The 20520-nt window shown below is 46.0% G+C and overlaps 1 protein-coding gene across 2 annotated transcripts in view; it reads left to right on the top strand.

Moving 5' to 3' along the window:
* Nucleotides 1–19625: 19625 nt before the first annotated feature.
* The window catches only part of ACVR2B (activin A receptor type 2B), a 95770-nt gene continuing 94875 nt past the window's right edge, over nt 19626–20520 (top strand). For both annotated transcript variants that reach the window (XM_082752432.1, XM_082752433.1), the window contains exon 1: nt 19626–19786. In XM_082752432.1, coding sequence (XP_082608558.1) covers nt 19735–19786 — 52 coding nt within the window. In that variant the 5' untranslated portion in view covers nt 19626–19734. The remainder of the gene's footprint in view (nt 19787–20520) is intronic.

The following is a 20520-nucleotide window of genomic DNA, read 5'->3' as shown; positions in this document are numbered from 1 at the left end:
TGCATAAAGGAGTGATTCCAACTCCCTTTTGAGGTTACTGTGGCTTGGGCCATGCTCCCATTAACACCCTTTTCCAGTGGAAGATGGAGCAAGACTGGGAGTTTCTGTTGGGGTCTCGCTCATTGACCATCTTGAGCTTCATCATACCGTGAGCTTGCATTACATACACGTACACCATCCCTGGCTACAAGGTACCTACAGTATGAAAAAACAGGATGAGTACAAACATAGCAAGGAACCATGAGGCAGCAGGAAGATAATTGCAACTAGCTTGAAAGTATTGTGGGCCTCTTGGCCACTGCTACATCCCCACTGCAGTGTTTGAGCTACTGTGTGCAAACAAAGAGCAGGGAGGACGAGTTTCTACAATGACACTGCAGTCAGAGAACTTCATAAAAAATTCTTTATGCTTAGCCTCTATTAGTCTTGCAATGTTAATTAGGTCTCCTGGGATGTAAAACGTTCTTCCAGGACAATCTTTTGCTGGGAGGCAGAGTATGGATTGGAGAGATGATCATTCGTTGGGAACAGAAGGCTCAGAAATCCCCTTAGATAATTGGCAGGACCAGATTATTCACTGATTCCCTGCAATAATAGCTGTCTATCTATGTGGGATATCCAAAATCCAGGAAACCTAATAGATAGAGTTAATTTTCCCTTTGTGTAGTCATCATTTTTAACTTTAGAAAACAATGGCTCTTTACAAACCAACACTTAGCCTCCAGGAATTTGCTGTTGAGGTCTCCTTAGGGCTCTGACTATCATCACTGATGTGTTTGACATTTTTAATGCTTAGATTCAACTAGCTAACTACCAAGAATTAGCCCTTAACCAGCTCTGCTGTGCCTTTGAAGTGAGAGGAGACATAAGGTACACAGGGATGCTGCAAACTTCCCTGCATGTTTCTGTCTAGGGACTTCAAAACCTGTGGCAGCAAGAAAGGCTCCATCCAGAGGGATGACCATTTGCATCACGGTTCTTAGAGAGTCTCCATCCAGCATTTCCAGGGAGCCGTTTACCGACAACTAAAAAAACTTTACCTGGTCTTCCAGACTTAGCAGAGCAAGGCTACCAGTGTATTATACAACTACATCACACAACCTCCAGACAGAATATGTTATTAGGATTTATTAGGTTATAATCCTTTTTTGATTAAAAATTATAAATCAGCTCATGTTTGATGTTAACCCATAAATGCGTAGCACATGTTAAGCAAGACGGAGTATGCATGGCCCCTGGGCACGCATGGAGGAGCCCACCATGCCTCTTCCATCGATTTGCAGAAAATAAAGGACCTGATCAAAGGAGTGTGGCCCACTCTGTGTCGGGGACATGGCTTTCAAGAGGTTAACTCTCAGAGATGGAGCACGCTAAGCTGTTGTGTTTGATTTATTGTCCCTCCTTTCTTCTTGCTTCTCCTTGAAACATAAAAGCTTGCAGCCCACAGACTCTTGACATTTCTTTTAAATGCTCTTGTCATTCAGAAATTGCCACAGTCATCTCCCGTAACTTTGCACTTAGTGTTTCCAGCTTGTTTGGGGTTACTTGCAGAAATTGAAAAGGAAATACGAATAGATTACAGGGCTCAATCCTGCAAGATGGAGAGTCTTCTAGCTCTGAACCACTAAAGCACTTAACCATTTACTTAACTTCAAGGGTAGGAGTAGTCTGACAGAGCTGCGGTACCACCAACTGAATTATAATCTTGAGAATGAAATTGTGAAGATGTCTGCAAAATAAACAACCACTCCAGCTACCGAGGGCAGGTGACACTGTGGGGTTTTTAAAGGATCTTGTTGATTTATGAGCACAGATCTTACTTGCAGTGGAACCTGCTGCTTAAATGCTTCTCTAAATTCCTCCCTTCTGATGATTTGGGTTAGGTCCCCTGGCTCTTTGAATTCTCTTTCACACTGCAGGACTATTTTTCCACTCATCCTGACCATACCACGTAGGCATCCTTTTCTCTAATGCATGATAATGACGGATGGAGTGTCTTTCAATGGGTGAGACAGCTGAAGAGTTTTGCACCTTGTTATCCCAGGCCTGAACAGCTCAGTTGGAAACTCAGAGTTGGAAACTCTGGGCCTAGGCAGTCCTCTAGGGCTAAGAATAAAAGTTGAGGGTTAAGAAAATCCCAGGCTTCTGGAAAAGCGCCTTTATTTACTGCAGCACAGTGCAGGAATGTTCTATATTTGAATGGGGATAGAGGTGATCAGCTTGCAAATGGCACTACACACAATATGAAAGCAAAATATCACCCACAGTACTGCCTTCTGGAAGACAGCCAGGGTGAAGACACCTATTAGGACCTGCACTAATTGCCGATAGGAAAGATCCTATGCTTCTAACCCGGGTGGTGTTGGTTACAGTCAGCACTTGGGTTTCTTACCTGCTTTCAACCTGATCTTCAATCCAAAGCTCATCTCCAGGAAACATTCCTAGTTACCTAGTCCTTGCATACATTTAGTTTTTTGGTTTTTTTTTTGTTTGTTTGTTTGTTTGTTTTTTTTTTTCTTGGAAATTGTCTTCACTTACCCTTTCTGGTAGAATTTATTTTATTTTATTTTTTTTGTGACTGATGGTTCCAGAATCCTTTTCAGCCCTGAGCACTAGAGAACCTGAATACTAGCCAGCTCTTCTAAGGACACATGGAACTCATATTTCCTAGCTGAATCCTGACAGTTAACTTTGCAATAAATTTTTTTTTCTTTTCTTTTTTTTTTTTTTTTTGGATCCCACACACACCATAAATTGGAATAAAATTCTTAACTTTTTCAAGTTGCTTGTGGCTGAATTTAGCAGCTATTTAAATGAAAAGGCCGTGTAAGAAAAGCATGGCAGAGTGGTGGCAGACAGAGGTTTCAGATGTCCTCAGGCTGAGGAAAGGAATGGACCCAAGTCTTCAACTTCTTGGGTAGGTGCCTGAAGACAAGATTACTATGGAAAACGTGGTTCCTTCTCTTTTCACTGTGTCCTTTCAAATGCAATGCTTCTGGAGTCCAGAAAGCACCTTGCCTTCTGGCTAGGGCATCCTGGGCACTTCAGGCAAGCATCAGTGCTTGCAGGTGCCAACATCTACCTGGATATACGACCTGGGTTGCCTTAGTGAAGACAAGGCATCCCCAGACACAGGGAAGATCAAATCTTCAAGGAGCCTCCTATGAAGCTTTTGCCATGGAAATGGAGACTTACAACTTTACAGGCACCCAAGTAGGATGGCATCATCTTTTTCCCAGATCACTCAGTTCAGCTGACGTGTTTCTGTTTTATGCAAGTGCTGTTTTAAATGTTGCCCTTTGTGATTTGCAAGATGAGGCCTCAGGTGGCTTCAGGAAGCTGTGCTGTGTTGAGCAGGCACAGCTTTTTTCTCAATAATCCTGGCTAAGATAGCAGCGACAAGTGACATGAAAGGTGCATTTTGCATGACGTACATGGAAAAGCCAATTACATGTAATTAATGTTGGTTAAATGCTTTGAAGATGAAAAGCTTTTATATAAGCGTGATTAACATCAATTCTGTTGAAATGATTGTCTTTCTAATGTTTTAAGAAGCTTAATAGCATGTTTCAGCTTTTCAGTGTTTATCTCTGAGATGTGATGACCCCATGTAAAGCATTCACTGGAAAACTACATAAGAAAGACCTTCGGTGGGAGTTGACATTGGTCACAAACCAAGAGAAAAGACTGAGACGTTGTGGGACAGAGATGATTCACCTGTCAATAGCTCAATCTCTTACAAAGGTTCCTAATCAGCAAACCAGTTGAGTGATCCTCAAGCATTGTACTTATATGAGTTCTTAAATTGTGAGCAATCGCTGCAGGCTGACTTATGGAGTCTGCAGAGCCTGCAGGATGGATTCAGTGTTAGAAGGTGCAGGATGAGGAACACCAGCTTATGCCTAGCAGGCATCCAGGATCTGGCCCAGGACCTAACAGACACCTCAGAATGGGAATTTTGCCACCAGTTTCAATGAACGCAAGAAACGGCTACATTTTTGCATGCACAAAACTAAGCTGTTATTGACTGAAGGCTTATAGTCAATTGTCTTGCTCTGATGTACTTTGCTTTCCACTGTAAATAAAGTTGATTTCATTGCAAACCACTCGCAAGAGATGAGAAACAATGAGGGTTGGACACTGAACAATAGGCATTCTGAGAAAATAGTGAGTTCATACGCTGGCAGTTGTTGTTATTTTCTGAAAATGAGTGCAGATGTTTTAGTATGCTGAAATCACTCAAGACTTTTATGGCAGAAAGAGGGCATGGAGTAAATAAACTGGTGACAGGTATAATGAAAGGCATTCGGTTTATTTTCTTGTTCAGAGAGATTTTATTCAAGGAAGCCCTGTTTTGCCTACCACAGGCAAATCCTTGAGACCATCTTGAAGACGTATTTCTCTGGGGAAAAAAAAAAAAAAAAAAAAAAAAAGAAAAAGAATCATGCAAGATCATGTAACAAACCCAGGGCTTCTGGATGACAATCAAGTGAGTTACTTAATTCTTTGTATGCAATTCTTAGAAAGCATCAGTTCCCAGAAAAGCCAGATATGAAGGCTCCACTCTTCATTTGCTGGGGCAGAAACACAAGGGTTCCATTTCCAGAAGCAAGGGGAATGCTATTTGTTCATGGTTTCCTTAGGGACACATCTCTCGGTGGTCAGCACATCCCCCAGAAACACCAGTGACGTGGCAGCGAGGAGCACTTGGGTCTAACAGAGACCTACAAGATCAATGCTCACCTTGTCAGCCCCCACCTGGCAAACAAGGTGAGATAACCCCAGCCTCATTTGGACCTGCTGGCACACACGGAAGACGGATGAAGTCCTCAGGGCTCATCTCTGTCAGTTCACTTGTATTAATACTTTGGCTGCTTTGCCTTCACTGGGATTTCACCTCCAGCTAATGACTCTGTATTTGCTAATGCCATGTAGGAACATGGACTTTTTTTCCCCGTGGTGAAGACAAGCTGGTTCCAGAGAAGCACTCACCATCAGCGCAGCTCACAGCACGTTGCCAGCTTTGTCTTTCAAAAATACAATGTGTACAAATGTCAGCATCATTCCCGTGAGGCTGTTTCAGGAGCTCTCCCTGCAGACCCCAAGGTGTGCTGCTGGAAAATGGGCATTGCTTGTGCTGTACCCTTCCCTGACTTCTACCCTGCTTCAGGTTTTCAAGTCTTCCACCCTTCAAAAACATGAAATTCCCTGAAAAAGTTTTAGAGGAGAGAGCTCCTCAAAGGGAGGTGTGTGATAACTTCAGCTTTTGTTCCTGTGACCTGCCCTTGCCGGACTGAAAAGAGCTTTGAGCACACACCCAGGAGAGCAGGAAATCTCTCCTATGGATCACTTGTAAAATGGCCCAGTTTGAAAAACATGCTGCAGAAAGAATGAAGCCTGACTGCAAAGGAGAGTGGTTTTTTTTCCTCCCGTGAATAGGATTTCAAACTAGCAGCCAAAGTGAATCATTATACATCCTTGCCATATGCCACTTTCAATCAATAAGGCCTTATGCTCTGCTAACAATCATCCTAAACTATACCTATTAACAAGAACACACATTTTCATAGTAATATTCCATGCATGTCCCTGCACACAGACTGCAAACAGCCAAGAGTGATCACAGCCAAAGGGAGACGGAGTTTCTGAAACAACGGGCTAAGTGTGTGGACGTACACCACGCTGTAGAGGCTGCCGCTCTTACACGTGTAGGCTGCTTTTTGCTTTTAATGGCATACGCGTCTACAGACAGACTTTTTTTTTCTCTCTTGCAAGCTTTTGTTTTCTTGTTGATCCAGCCGGTGTCTCTCCTGATGATCCAAGATGATCTCAGGAGTGGCTGATGTGCTGAGGATATGGTGCAGCAGTAGCCACAGGGGTACCAGATATGGCTTCAACAGGACCCCTTCAGTTAGAGGGGTGACAACAAAATTTAGCAAATCCTTGAACCTGAAGACTTGGAAAACTGCTATAAAAGAGATGCAGAGTTTCAGGGGTGCAGGAGCAGGAGGTATAGGTTGTATTTGCTGCTGTTCACCCTTGCTCTGATTCCCAATTACTATTTCTTTCACCTACTTTTATTGCAAACTCCTCGTGATGGGTGTCACTCCTCCAGAAATACTGTGCTTACTGCGGAAGTTATTGACTGAAATGCCACAGTCCAAGCTGCTCAGAGCAGCCGAGTCTTATTCCACGGGCATGAAGCATTGGGTAGATTCACCCGACTAAAGCAGAAATCTGTATTTGAGCTGGTCACCTGTGGCTTCCTTGCTAGTCAATGGAGAGCCAGTCAATACAGTCAATGGAGTCTACAGTGATTCATCTCATCCTAAAGCAGATGGTTAAAACAGAGCAGATGAATCGCATAATAAAACCGCTTATTTCTTCTTGCTGCCTGGAAAGCCCAGTGACTGTCTGCATGGAGACATCTACTCTGTAGAGACCTGAAATGAGGTGAGTCTAGTCCCACCACTCATGACCTGGCCCTGATGCAATGCTCTGTGCACATCTTGGGCTTTTGGCAGTGCACCTCCCTCTGAATTGTAGGGTGCACACAGAGAGCTACTGTTGGCCTGAGAGATGCCAGAGCAGAGGACAGTTGGCAGTCCCACACTCAAAAACATACCACCCCAGTCAGCAGCCCACAGCCTCAGGTCCTCCAGTGTGTCCCCAGACCCTCCCAGACCTGCTCACATGTCAAGGACACAGGACACAAAATGGGTTTTGCATTGGGACCACATCAGTCCTGGGTGTCTGATCATACTCAGGCCAGACCATGCAATGTTCTAATGTCTACAGGTCCTGGAAAAGTAGAGTGGTCCCAATGCAGCTGAAACCTGTGGACACTACTAGATATAAACCAAACCAAACAAACAAGCAAAAAACAACCCACAACCTAACCCAACCAACCAAAAAAAACCACCCAACTTTTCTCTTTCCCTCAGATGTGAATTGAATCTTTGCTTATTTTCATGTTTCATAACTAAGGGTTGTTTCTGCAACCCCTGTGTAGCTATCTTACATATGGTCTACGTGATACCCTTCATGAGTAATCCTTGTGTGTTTTGCAAGGTTTGACATACCTTTTTTTTTTTTTTTTTTTCAGTCTAAAGCCATCACTGCTCAAACGTTTCTGTGCTGTGAAATGACCCCCAGTCATCCAAAACCCCCTTCAAAAAATCCCTGCCTACACTTAGCGCTGTGTGACCTTGCTTCCTGTGGGTGAGGGTGGGAAAGGGGAACGTGCTTACCTTTGAGTAAAGAGATGTGCAACTGTGGGTGTCAGGAATATCACCAGAATATAGCTGAGGTGGTGCAGTGCCCTTCTACTGGCTTTCCATGCAAGCACATACCCTTAATTGCATCACTGCAAAGATTTCACTTGTTTTTTTCCTCTCTGGCATGGTATGTGCTCACTGAATCTTGAACTCCTTATTCCTCAGACAAGTCTTCTTGCCTTGGATGAAGATTTGTAATCCTGGAAGGGTTGTTCAAAATTTATACCGGTAATTTTTCATATTTGAAGGTATTAATGATGTACAAGCTACCAGATTCGGTACAAGATAACTGGCTGAGCTGCTGTAGCCTACTTTATCTGTGAAGTAAATATGTGATCAAAGGAGAACTTCTGGCTTGAGAATGCATTAACACTACTGATATCAGCTGAAGTAATGACACTGCAAGTATTTGTTTAAGCACTTAGTGTAGCTGTTGACCCTACAGCATCCTTCTTTTTAACATCCACATACATTTCAAAATCTGCGGGACCTTTGGCAATGAGGGTAGTTAAAGCTGGACAGGAAATAGTTTGCCCATCATGAGAATGCTCAAGATTGTGAAATAAATCCAGCTTTATTCCATGTGAGGATGAAAGCTCAGAATCACAGCCCCAGCACCCAGTCTGACAAAAAAAAAAAAAACATGGTCCCACCTAGCTTCATATATGGAAAAAGGGAAAAAAAAATCCATATATGGAAAAAATCCTAACACTTTTGGCTACTGTTTGTGGAAGCTACAGGATGTGCCTGCCTCTAAAAAAGCCCTAAATCCCTGGGCATCCCCTGCAGGCACACACTGGGAACCCAACTGACCTTAGACGGATCCCAGCAAAGGAGGTGGTGGGTACTTCACAGGGGAAGGCTGAATTTACATCACTTTAAAGGTCGGTGGCTAATTAAAAGGGAGATTTGCATTTGCCAATGGAGTTTCAACCCTACTCTGTCCGCAGGCATGGTGTATTGCATAGTTTGGGATGTAGGACTGATTTCTTAAACGTGTCCTCTGTGACCCTTTGGAAGGATGGCAACTATTGAGGTCACTATTTTGTTACCAGTACTAAATCCAACAATGCAGGACAATCTCCTTCTCTTGGGTTGGTGTTTCAGAAACAGCCAGTGGGGCTGGCTCAGCATGGACACGTTGATCAAACACAAAAACTTATCCTGCAGCTGATAGAAGGTGCTTCCAGAGGGTGAGGTACTGGAGAAGTGCTTTAACCATGGCACACCACGGTCTCTTGCCAGATTCAAATTCACAGCCCCAGCAGCACCAGAAGTGTGTTTCCTACCCCACGCAGACCACATCTATTAGTATTTGTCATTGTTTTTTTCATCCTTCATTTCCCTTTACATAGTTTTATTTTTCCCAGTCAATAAGAATGATTTCATTCTTCTTAATTAGATTTTTTTTAGGCTTCCCATAGTAATTAATGCACTTTTCTTCAGCACTATAACCTATTACAGTAGTTAAAATATTAAATCATGACAGCTGCCAGATCTAAGGGACCAAGAAACATAGGTTTTTCAGTAGCCACTTTGTCTTCATCTTTTAAATTAGTTTGCAGCCTGCTTTACATTTTTGGGTAAGTAATAAGATTTGTTGATTGGAATGAAGAACAATATAAAAATAAATTGCATTGTACTTTTAATTACATAGTCTTAATTTTTGTGGTGACACTCCAAGCTCTCATATAATGTTGTTTAATGTTCGTATCTCTTTATTGATTTGATAATTTAAATACAAAAATGTTGTCTAATTTGCAAATTTCTACTTTTAGCGTTGGGGTACTGTGCTCATTAAGGAATCAGGGGAATTCTCTCTTTTCCCCCACCTCTTTCATGCACACCCAGGCATGTATGTTCCATGTTTTTTGTTGTTTTTTTTTTTTTCTTTAGGCTCCAAATCCCAGCTACAAGATGTTTTTCTCCACCACTCTGAGCCTGAAATCCTCCCTGTACTCGACAGTTCAAGGATCTTGGTGTGAAATGAGCTGCTGCTCTGGGGTGGGGCTGGTTTGGGGAATCCTTGGAGGTGGTTGAAGGTAGAGGTGGGTAGGACAAGAGCTACCATTGGAAGACTTTGGCAGACTCTTTCTTCACCTGGGAAGTCAAACACCCTCACGGGACCAAGCATGTTTGGAGTCCACCCATCCTCTGCAGGGCACAAGGTGGAAAGATCTCACAAAAGTCCACAGAAATGGTAGGAAGAGACAATTTTGGTGGGTTCTATCAGTTTAGATTTTCCATGTGCCATTTTATAAGAACACAACCAGCCAGTGGTGTTTCAAACCTTCCTTTCTCCATCAGAAATGACACCTCCAACCTAACTCTTCCATCCACGTCAGCTCTCTTGGAGAGGAGCCACAGACATTGCTCCATCCTACCCCAGGCAGCCACCTTGCCAAATCCCACCTTTATGGACTGGTTTTGAGATGTTTGTCTTTCAGTTTTGGAGCTGCAGGCATATTGCAGAGTTTCTAGAAGTTCAGCAAAATTCAACTTTTCTTGCAAAAATCCATCACCATAAAACTGTTTTCCACCCCCTCTTCATTAATGATTTACTTTCTGTGGAATAAATGCACCAACTGAGGACAGAATCATTATTAAAATCTCAGTTAACAACACAATATCACTTTGGTCCTTTCATTTCCTCCACTATTATAAAATTCAAGATTCATTTCATCTATTAATATTAGCAATCTATTTTTTTTTAATTTTGACCAGACACAAATTAAAGGCAGAATGATATTATGGAAGCGACACCAGAACTTATTCCTTTTTCTGTAAAAGCTATTTTTTCCCCTTCCATCAGTTCTCTCCTTGCATCTAACGTTGGCTTCTTTTGCTCTGATATTCCCAGTGACTTCATTTGGTACCTGGCATTACTCCCATGGAAGTCAACTGGAAGACGCCAACAGCCTTCCCTGGAAGGCGATTAAAATCCAGGGTCAGTGGAAAGCTGAAGGCTGGCAGATGGGTTTGGGAACAAGAGAGCTGGGTTCTGGTCCTAGCTCTGCCACAAAATTGCTCTGTGACCCTGAACAAGTCATTTTATTTCTCTGTGCTGCAGTTACCATGTGTTTAAAATAGGAACAAGAGTGTTTGCTGTTTACCGTTCAAGTCTCCTAGCAAATAAAATGTGATGTATAAGAGCTAACTAAGCAAGAAGGCACAGATCCTGCTCGCTGGAAATCTGTCCTAAAGTAGCAGCAGGCTGTGAGAACAGGGCAGAACAGAGATGTACTTTATTTTTTCATAGAGCTCACAAATTGCTTCTGTTCCTTTTATAACAGATCATTGTCAGTGGGTTCTAATGAGATTTTCTTTGTGCCTCTGTTACACTAAACATAACTGATATTTCTTTGCAGCATTTCACACGGAAATGCTCTGCTCATCTGCAGTGTTTGCTTGTCAAAGAGAGGCTGGATTTTTAATAATCTCGAATAACTAACTTCTGTGGCTATGGCGCATGTATCTGTTAACTTGTGCCTGCACCCCACAGCCCTGGGAGCTGCACAGCAGCTGAACATGCACAGGGTCGTTGTGATCTCCTCGGCTGCAAATGGAGGTTACTGCTGTTGCAGGGCCTCCCAAGCACTGCAGTGCTGAATTCCAATGGTTTTGGTACCACCACCACCATCCCTGCATGGTCTTTGTCTAAAGCCTGCAGTGACAACAGGAGTACATCCCCATGCTGAGCTATTCCTAGCACTGGTGTTTTTCCTGATGTTTCCTGCACCTTACCCATTGAGGCTTAACCCCATCACTCTCCCCACTTGCAGAAGATACAAGGACATGTTGTGCTTTGCATGCACTTGGCAACTTGCTTTGTCTCACCCTGATCCCCCCTTCAGACCACACGCTTCTCTCTCCCTCAGCCTTTCCTCAAAGCCAGACTTTCTACACCTCCAGTCATTCTTTTTGCACCTCTCTGGGCTTTTCCCAGCTGAGCCGTCTCTTTCCCGAGGTGTGGAAATTGTTCTTGAGCCAAGCCCCTGCCTCTGCCAGGCTGAATGGAGAGATTGTCCCATGCCTCTTGCAGGGTGCCCCTCTGAGCAGGATCCCAGCATCACTGCAGGATTTCAGCAGTGCTGGATTCCTGCAGAGCTCGTAAGCATCACAGCCCTGGATCCTTTCCGCACGACAGCAGCCTGGCCAATTGCTCCTCGTCTTGTATTTGAGAAATTGATTTTAACTCTCCTGACAGGGAGTGCAACATTTTAATTACTTCTGTGGATAAAGCCCGTTGCTCCCATTCTGATCAGGACTTAAGAGATAAGCAAAGCAAAGCTTATCAGAGATCCTGCAGAACCTCGAGCTGGAACCCAGGCCACCAGAACGTCCCCAGAGAGTTTGTTTGCCATACATCCTTCAGCCTTCTCATCCTTGTCCCATGTCATCCCTGGCACAGGGTTTGAATCTTTCTCCTCCCTTCATTATTACTGAAATCTTTTCAGATCTGGTGTTCGTAGCTGCAATCATTTAAATTATGGTAGGGGAGATAATTGTCTGTGCGCTATCCCTCAGCATGGCTAGGCTACAACAACAGGGAAACACTGGTCACTTGATGGGTTATTGATGACATCCCTGCTTCCAGCTCCTGCTTCTCAACACAAATGAGTGGCATTTGGTGACAAAAACAAAGAATGAGATCAGTGGCCTTTGGGAGCAAGAGTGGCCGAATGGATATGAGGCCAGCAAAGTCAAGGTGTGAAGTGCAATGTTCTTTCCAACGGACCTAATCCCAGTTGAGGGGACACCAAGTGACCTAAAAATAGATTAAACCTTGAGGTTCTTGCTAAACACATGAAGAGGCACTGCCTGTGCCAGGAACCTACGATCCCCTGGCATCGCAGCCAGCAGGGCTGGCTGCTCTCACTCGTGAATGCATTTCTCACCGATAACAGGCCAAAATGTCCAAGAGCTGAACTCTGGGGAGGGCTGGGAAGGGTACCAGATTCTTCTCACAAGCAGCAGTGCTTTAGCTGCACCCATATTGGCAATGTGTCACTTCTGTCAGGAAAACTGATGGACCAGTGATGGGAAGCTTAACACAATAGTTTTTACACGTGGTACTTTTTATGATATGTGGTATGAAGCTAAGAAAATCGTCTGAAATAATGCATTTGAGCATCTGGGCAAGAAGCAGTTGATACGAGGGTGAAGACATAAGGCCCTTGTGGAGGAATATGAAACATGGGAATAGCTGGGATGAGCCCAGCAGGAAGCCCTTTCCATTGAAAGAGAAGGATCTCTTTCGATGCTTGCTTCCCACATGTACATCACCAGCTGCCAGTACATGGAGATGAGCCTTCTCCGGGCGATTTACACCAGCATTCCCCCATGAGGATAAAGAGACAGTCACTTTATGCTGTAAAAGAAACCCCTAGGCCCAAGGAAAACCACCACGATAGAGATGTCCAATTCATTACTCAATACCATGTAACACAGTAATGTTGCACTTTAAAGCTCTGCGCATCTGCCTTGCTCTATTTATACTGTGGTCTTGAGTGTTTATCACCTTCTGAATAATGGCAGCAGAGTATTTGCCACAAAAACTTAATTATTTGCCTTCTCCAAGAGGGAATTTTTCCTGAGTCAAGCCTTCACGAGAGCAATGCAGGAAGCACTTGGCCCCACCGGGCATTCTTATACCCTAACCGCTGAAATCTGGGACAAAGGCCAATAATCCGGGACAAACTCTAAAAATACACCAAACACTCCAGGACATATTTTATTGGTCCTTCCAAGCATGCCTCGAGCGTGTCGGGAGGCACAAGGCCACAGGTAAAGGGTGCTGAAAGCCAAACCTCCAGCACGGTCCAGCTGGCTGCGGGCGTTTTGGCTGGGTGGCAGGAGGGATGGGGATGCTTCTCGTCGAAATGTTCCTGCTGGCATTTCACAGGCAGAGTGATTTCAGAGGCACGGTGCCTCTGTACGAACCTTCCCATTGTTAGAGCTTAATTGCAAGTGGTTTAAAAATGCCAAGTCTGGGCTTTTCAATAAAAATTGGAATTTGAAAGATGTTCTTCTGCCAGCTGAACACCTGGGGAGGGAGGAAGGCGAGGGAGCTGGAGAGATGACAGGTCTTGGCTCCGTAGCTCCCGTACGCACTTTAAAACACCTGCATTTTCAGGTACAATATCAACAACTAAAGATAATGTGGGTAAATACCTACTGTCCTCCTTTATGGTGCTAACTCAAGTGGAGTTTCAGGGACCAATCTATGGGCAGCAATCAAACACGTTCTTCTCACAGCTGAAGGGCTGTTGCATTCCCAGGCTCATTTTTAGGTGTTGCTAAACTCTGCAGGATCTGCTGGCAGGCACCCAAATAAGCGTGGCACTAAATGCTGCCCTGACCTGCTCCTAATGCACTCCAAGCCCAGAGGATGCTTCACACTCGCCCTCTGCCTGCTGCCCCAGCCAGTGTCAGCACCAGCAGCTGCTGCATGAGGCAGAGCTGAACGACCAGAGGGACCTGGGGGGTCCTCACCCCAGCCCCAGGCTCGCAGCATTGCACCCTGGTATTATGCTGACGATGGGAAGATTTTTTCTGTCCTTGCTGCTTGCCCACCTCGTGCAGAGGCTTCGTAGACACACTCTATGGGAGCAAAATGGTCTGACGGTGGGACCTGTGTTTATTTATCTTCAGCCTTTCATGAAAGGAGTGTGGAGTGTTTTATGTGCACGGAGCAAGAAATTAATAGATTCCCATTTCTGGTGGCTGTCACGCTTACTGTGATTGTCCCAAAGACATGATTTCGGTGTTTCAATCACCCATTTGGAGCATGTGGGCAGTCAAACATTTTGAGTGGAAAGGGTTTTACTGCCAAAGCACTTGATACGTTTGAATGGTTAAGGTGTTAGGAACATCTTGTTTCCACTGAGTTTAAGATGCATTGACTTCAGCTCTGCAACGTGCCCTCTGGGAAGTCGGAGAGATTTAGTTTTTAGGAGGTAAGCATCATCAATATGAAACAATCATATTTGTATTTTACAGGGAAACTGAGGCAGGGGGCTTGAAAGAATTAATGTGAATGTCTAAAGTGAGGTACAGAAGTCCACTTCCAGAAGCACTCAGCTTTTTCTGAGCCCTGACCAGCTGCTGCAAAAGGAGCTTTAGTCCATGCAGTGCAGGGACGTTCCTGCAGTGTTTAGGGGAAATTTGTTTAGGGGAAAATTGAGTCTCATCACTAAAAAGCCTAACAGACAAAAGCTTAATAAGACAAAGCCAGCAACCACATAACCTTAAGTACAGTGAATCTCAACGAAGAAAACACCTGAAAGGAACCTCAAGTATTAGGCAGCCTTTGATGCTATGTCCTGGGTTAAAAAAAGATAGGAAATGCAGCCCTTTACCGATTAAGCATATACCGTCACTGCGGAATTAGTCATATGATGTCCATAATCCTTGTCTGAGCACAGAAGTCTCCAACTTGAGCATGGGTATGGTTGGTTCCCAGCTAGCTGGCAGGGCTCGAGGTAAGGATTAGAGCTGGACTCTGCTTTTTGGGGGAGGTAACACGGTAACGGTGCCGCCAGCACCCAGTGCTGGCAGCCCTCTGGAGCCTCCTCACAATTAACTTCCCCACCCACAGTCCGGGCAAGTGTCCCTGGATTTAAAGGGAAATAATTACACAGCGACGCTGCTGCTTACAGCAGTAAAAATAAAGAGCTATGCCCCAGAAGCCCTAGCAAAATTCGTGGATGAGTAAAGCGGCGCTAAGGATCCAGCGGGAACCAAGCTTCATCGTGTACCAGGAGACACGTGCCGGCTGCTGGAATTTACACCTCAATATAATAAAAAACAACAGGGAAGAGCTCAAATTCCGGTGGCCTGCAAAACTACTGGGTTTTGGGTATCTTGGGAACAGACCCCTTTTCTTGGTATGTTCCCCCCCGTCTGTCAACATCTGATGCCTTGCTCTTTAGTCTGGAGCTAAGAAAAGCTATTGAAAATAGCACCGTATTGCTTAGGGCCCGCTCTGTCTGCCCTACCACTCACTATTTTTACCGGCCTCACTGAAGCCAGACCGCAAAGGGCAAATTTGGCAACGTGGGTGGGCTTTTTTAGTGCGAAAATCAAGGGCTCGTTCAGACAGCAGCAAAGACCATATGCAGGAATGTCTGGAGGTCCAGGCTCTAATTTAAAGCTGCTTCAAGTATAGAAATCCCAGCAAAGTTAATTGTAGTCGTGTTATGGAGAGGTGACACCAGTGGCTCCTTCAAAAGCCAAGGAAGGTTTAAATCTGCCTTTTAAAGTTATGCAAAGCCACCGGGAGCAGAGTCAGGCCGATAGCAGGTATGCGGTCCTCCTGGGAAATCCTGCAGGTGAGGCACTGACTGCGCAACTCCTGCATTGCCACACAGCACGGATAAAGACCTGGAGCAAAACCACCTTTCCTCCATGCCCTGATAAGCACGCGACACCGCCCTGCCGTATGAATTGGCCTGTGCTTTTAAAACATTCCTAATTACGACTGACAACTTCGAGTACTGTTATATTAAGAAACCGCTCCGTAGTGTGGGTTGGGTATTACTGCAAAGTACTGAATTACCATACAATGTGTAAAGTGACAATTTATTTACTCAAAGTTATTAATATATATGTTTGTTTTTTTTTTTTTTTTTTTTTTTTTTTTTTTTCCTAGGGTGGTTGTTGTTTTCTTTTTTTTTTTTTTTTTCTTTTTTTTTTTTCTTTTCTTTCTTCTGAGGTGCTGGTAGCTTCTTTAGGCTGGGTGTTTTCCTACAAACAGCAGTCACTTTAGAAACCAGCATGGGAAGCCAGGTTGCTGTCTTGGGGTCCCAGGACATGGCTTTCGCCTACTGCAAGGAGCACAGATTTGGCTTCACAGGCCTGCAGAGGGGTCACTGCTACTGTGTCAGGGCTCTGCACCCTGCAATGAACCATGAGCTGCAAAATAAATCCATGCCAGTGAACACAGGAAAGGATAAGGGAAACACTGGGTCCCCTTACCCCAGTATTTTCCATGTTTTATAACACCTCTGTCAGTATAAATTTCCATTTGCTGAAGAAATTACATTTCACAAGAGCTACAATAGGATTTTAAGATAAATGACATGTGAGCACTGCAGTTTCGTACCGGCTTAAGTGATCCAAGTATCTTTATCACGTGCGGGGTATCAAAATACATGAATTTGACTTGTTCCGACAGTCACGCGAGAAAGATTGAGTGTCATATGATGCTGTGAAGCATAAAACCATCAGCTAAAATTTATTTTAGTGCAGGAGGGTTTTTTAACTGCTAAGTGTAATTATTTAAAAACGGTCTGAGCTGTGCAGCTCCAATGATAACTGGAAACAGGAAAAAGCTCTTGAAAACACCGCTCATAAAGGCACTGCTCTTACAGCTTGCTACCTTTCTTCATCGCTATTTCCGAAATTCTTGGAGGCTGGCAAAGTTTTCAAGTGTCATCTGGCGGAGGCTGTAACACTATCCCCAGCGCAATGCTCAGTCCTGGGTGTTCACGTTGCAAGAGGAGAAAACATTTTAGCTTTTCGGGCCAGTAAACACCTCCCTGTGAAACAATGTAAGCAAGGCAGCCAGCCGCTGGGCTGCTCGGGGGACAAAGGAAAATTTGGGGTGCCATTTACACCAGGAAGAAAATCACCCCGGGCTCTGGCTCTCGGCCTCTTTGCTCCTCGTGGTGCCCGTGGCAGGGTGCCCAGGCACAAATGGCCACGTGTGTGGAGGCCTCAGGACAACGGCCAAAGAACACCAGGTCTTTTTCCTCAAAAATGATGATAGCTGTGTGCAGAGCTCTTTGCCTGTAGAGCACAAATCTGGGTGCTGGGGAAGGGGCTTCTTTATGGGTGTAGAAATAGGGGCGGCGTTGGCCAGGGAGCGTTTCAGCGGGCGCTGCCTCAGCCAGGCCGGGCCGCCTGTCCCCCAAACATCTCCTTGTGGCTAACCATGTGGATGCCAGCACTAAGGAACAGATCACATTTTCCTGTCCCACACATCGCCCCATACTTCAGCTGTTTCATTCCCCTCGAATGAAATGAGCAGCCTTATAGGAAATGTCGGCCTGTTCCCTGTCTCTCCCCTCAAGGCGCTGCCCCAGCCAGGCCATCCGCCTCTCCCTGTACCGTGTCCCTGTCACACCCTGCAGGGCCCTCTCAGCACATTGTTCCCCAAGGGTTCAGTGACAAAACAAGCCCTGGGTGCCTCCAGATTAAAAAAAACAACAACCAACCCAGATGTATGAGAACTGTTTCTGAATGGCCAGGGATGGATCCCTGACCACCCTGTCACAGACACACCCTCATCTTGCTTTCCCTGCATGCGAGGTGACGTGACCTGATTCCCTCCTCACCTACCCATCACTGACTCTTCATGGGCTTGCCTTTACTGCTTTTCACCCCACAACACCTGAATTATTTTCTTGACCCTTTTTTGTGGCTTTATGGGTTGTCCTGCCTCATCTGCGGGCTACCTCTAACTTCTCCTGGGAGCCCGGTGTTGAAGTCACAGCCGCTGCATTCCTGCAGATGTGCCCTGCTGTACATACAGCAAACATACCGTGAATGATCCCATTAATCAGTTTATTGCGACTCCACCTAGGAATCCCATTCACAGCTACCAGCTTGTTACACAGGTGTTACACAGACAGAAAAACAAACCTCCAGCTTCAAAGAGGTTACAAGCTCGCACAAAAAGCCTCCCGCGCTTTCCTGCGAGCTTCTCATTGTAAATAAATAAATAAATAAATAAATATTGAGGTATTTCTTCTTGGACCAAAACGCTTCTCAAACTTTCAAAGGAGTGATTCACATTTACTCTTATCTCCCTCCAGAGGGAAAAACAAATGGTTTTATGAATATTTTTGGCCTCGCTCCCCATCAGATAGTCGGCAGGCTGACATGCCTTGTCCGATGATGGGGTTTCTGCTCCCCGAAGTCGGGCATGGCCGAACTTTGTCACCTTCCCTTCCTCTTCCTTCTCCCTAAGATTCCTTCGGGCTCCCTAATGCCGCGTTATTTAGTTTTAATTAAAATAAATTGCAGGCAGAGTTCAATTCCTGTAGCCCTGGCAATAGAGAAAACCCTATTAACCCTGAAAGGGCCTGAAAAATGGGGCTGCCGAGGTGCTTCCCCAGCGCTGCCACCCCCAGCTGCCGTCCCCATCCCTCCTGCAGCCTCCTTGGGGACATTTCTGGGCACGGGGGTGCTGCGGGGCAGGCTGATCAGCAGCAGGACCCCCACGCCTGAAAGAAGAACCCTTATTCCAAGCAGGACACAGCTTCTTCCTACCACCTCCCCCCATTCCCCAGCTTCACCCCTCGGCCCCCCAAGCCCCTTTTTCCCCCTTACACCCCCATGCGGGGCGCGGCCGTGACGGGCAGCCCCGCTCCCCATTCAGCGGCCGCGGAGCCCCCGCGCCGCTCCGCCTCCCTCCAGCCTCTTTGTATCAAACATCCGGGTTTCCCCCGCTGGCTCCGCTTCGCCTTCTCCTTTTTTTTTTTTTTTTTTTTTTAGAAGCCATTTTGGACTCGGTTCAGGTTTTTTTTTTTTTTTTTTTAAACCTCCCTCCGACACCCGCTTTATTATTTTTTTCCTGCCTTTTTTAATCTTTATTTTTTCATCTTTATTTTTTAATTGTCTTTTTCTTTTTTTTTTTAATTTTTATATTTTATTTTTTTTTATTTTATTGTATTTTTACCCCCCCCCTCCCCCCCCCTCCCATGTACATGGCAACTCCCGCGCCCGCTGCGCGCCCCTTCCGCGGGCTCTTGCCTTGCAGCTCGGCACCCCCCCGGGCTTCCAGGGGCCGTAACCTCGCAAAGTTTCGCCGCCGCTTCCCCTGTTTCTCTTGCCTGCGCTGGGAACGAGCGTGCCTGGCAAAGAAAAAAAAAAAGGGGGGGGAGGAAAAAAATCCCAAAAAATCGAGGAGGGGGGTTGCTGAGCGCCTGGCGCACGGCTGCGCGCACATTGCGCGGAGCGCAGCGGGGTGCGCGCAGGCGGGCGGGGGAGCTCGGGCTGCTGGGGGAGCCGGAGGGGCTGGGTTGGGAGGAGGAGGAGGAGGAGAAGGAGGAGGAGGAGGAGGAGGAGGGGGAGTCGGTGTGTGGTGCACGCCGCGCTCCTAGCACAAAAGCCCAGGGAAAGAAACTCTTGGAAAGCTCGGAGCAAACGCCGGGGCCGGGCAGGAGCAGGTCGAGGCGGCCGGGCGCTGCGAGCGGGGCTGCTCCTCTCCACTGGATACATTTTGCAACTGCGAAGGAATTAAATCCGATTTTTCGGGATTTTTTTTCCTCTTCTTTTTTCTCTCTCTTTTTTTTTTTTTTTTTTTTTTTTTTTTTTAAAGAGGGCAGAGCCTCGCTTCCCTCCTCCTTTCGCTCTATCTCTCTCTTTTTTTATTATTATTATTTTATTTTTTTCCCCCCTTGGGGATAGAGGGGCGCACGAGGAAAAAAAAAATAAAGGGAAAGGAATTATGATCGCTTCGTGGCTGACTTTCGCCTTGCTTTGTGGAACTTTCTGTGCAGGTAAGAGCATTTCGGCGTGTTTACCTCCCGCTCGGGCTTGCGGTCGCCTCTCCAAATGCAGAATTGAATGGGCCGTGCAATTCTTTGCAGCCACCCCCCGGGCCGGCCGACTGGGGGAAGACCCCAACCTATTGGGGAACAGTCCCCCATGCCGCGATTTTCATTTTCTTTCATTTTTTTTTTTTCTCTTTATTTTTTTTTTCTCGCCCCTCTCCTCCTGTTTGCCCCCCTGCTCTCAGGACGAGCCTTCCCCGTGCTGCTTTTTGTTCCCTTTCAGGCAGGCTGTGGGAATTAATGGCAATGTAAACACGGCGAGATATCGAGGAAACTTTACAAAAAAAAAAAAGAAAAAAAAGAAAGAAAAGGGTATTTGGTCCTGGGGCGGGGGAGGTGGGAAGGTGCTGGAGGAGTCCGGGGAGGGGGGAGAAGTTGGGAGCAACCCGGAGGAGACTTTTGGGGTGCCCCGGAGTTGCTCAGGTGGTGCCTTGTGTGCGCCCCGCTCCTGTAGGGCTGCGGTTGTGTAAGCTTTGGGAGGGGAGAAAGGACCCCCCCCAGCACCCATGGGACACTCATGGGACCCCCCCGGGTCCCCCTTAGGGCCGCCGGCTGTTTGCACGGAGCGAGCATTTAATGGGGCCGCTCCGCGCTGCGGGGAGCTGGGAGAAAGTTGGGAAAAAGGGGGTGTGAGCGTGCGTGGGGAGGGGGTTAGGGGGAGCACGCCCCCCCCGGGGGGA

The sequence above is a fragment of the Aythya marila genome (assembly GCF_965140915.1).
Source record: "Aythya marila genome assembly, chromosome: 2".
Classification (NCBI taxonomy): domain Eukaryota; kingdom Metazoa; phylum Chordata; class Aves; order Anseriformes; family Anatidae; genus Aythya; species Aythya marila.
The sequence above is the reverse complement of the archived record's forward strand: the minus strand, read 5'-3'. Positions and strand labels throughout refer to the sequence as shown.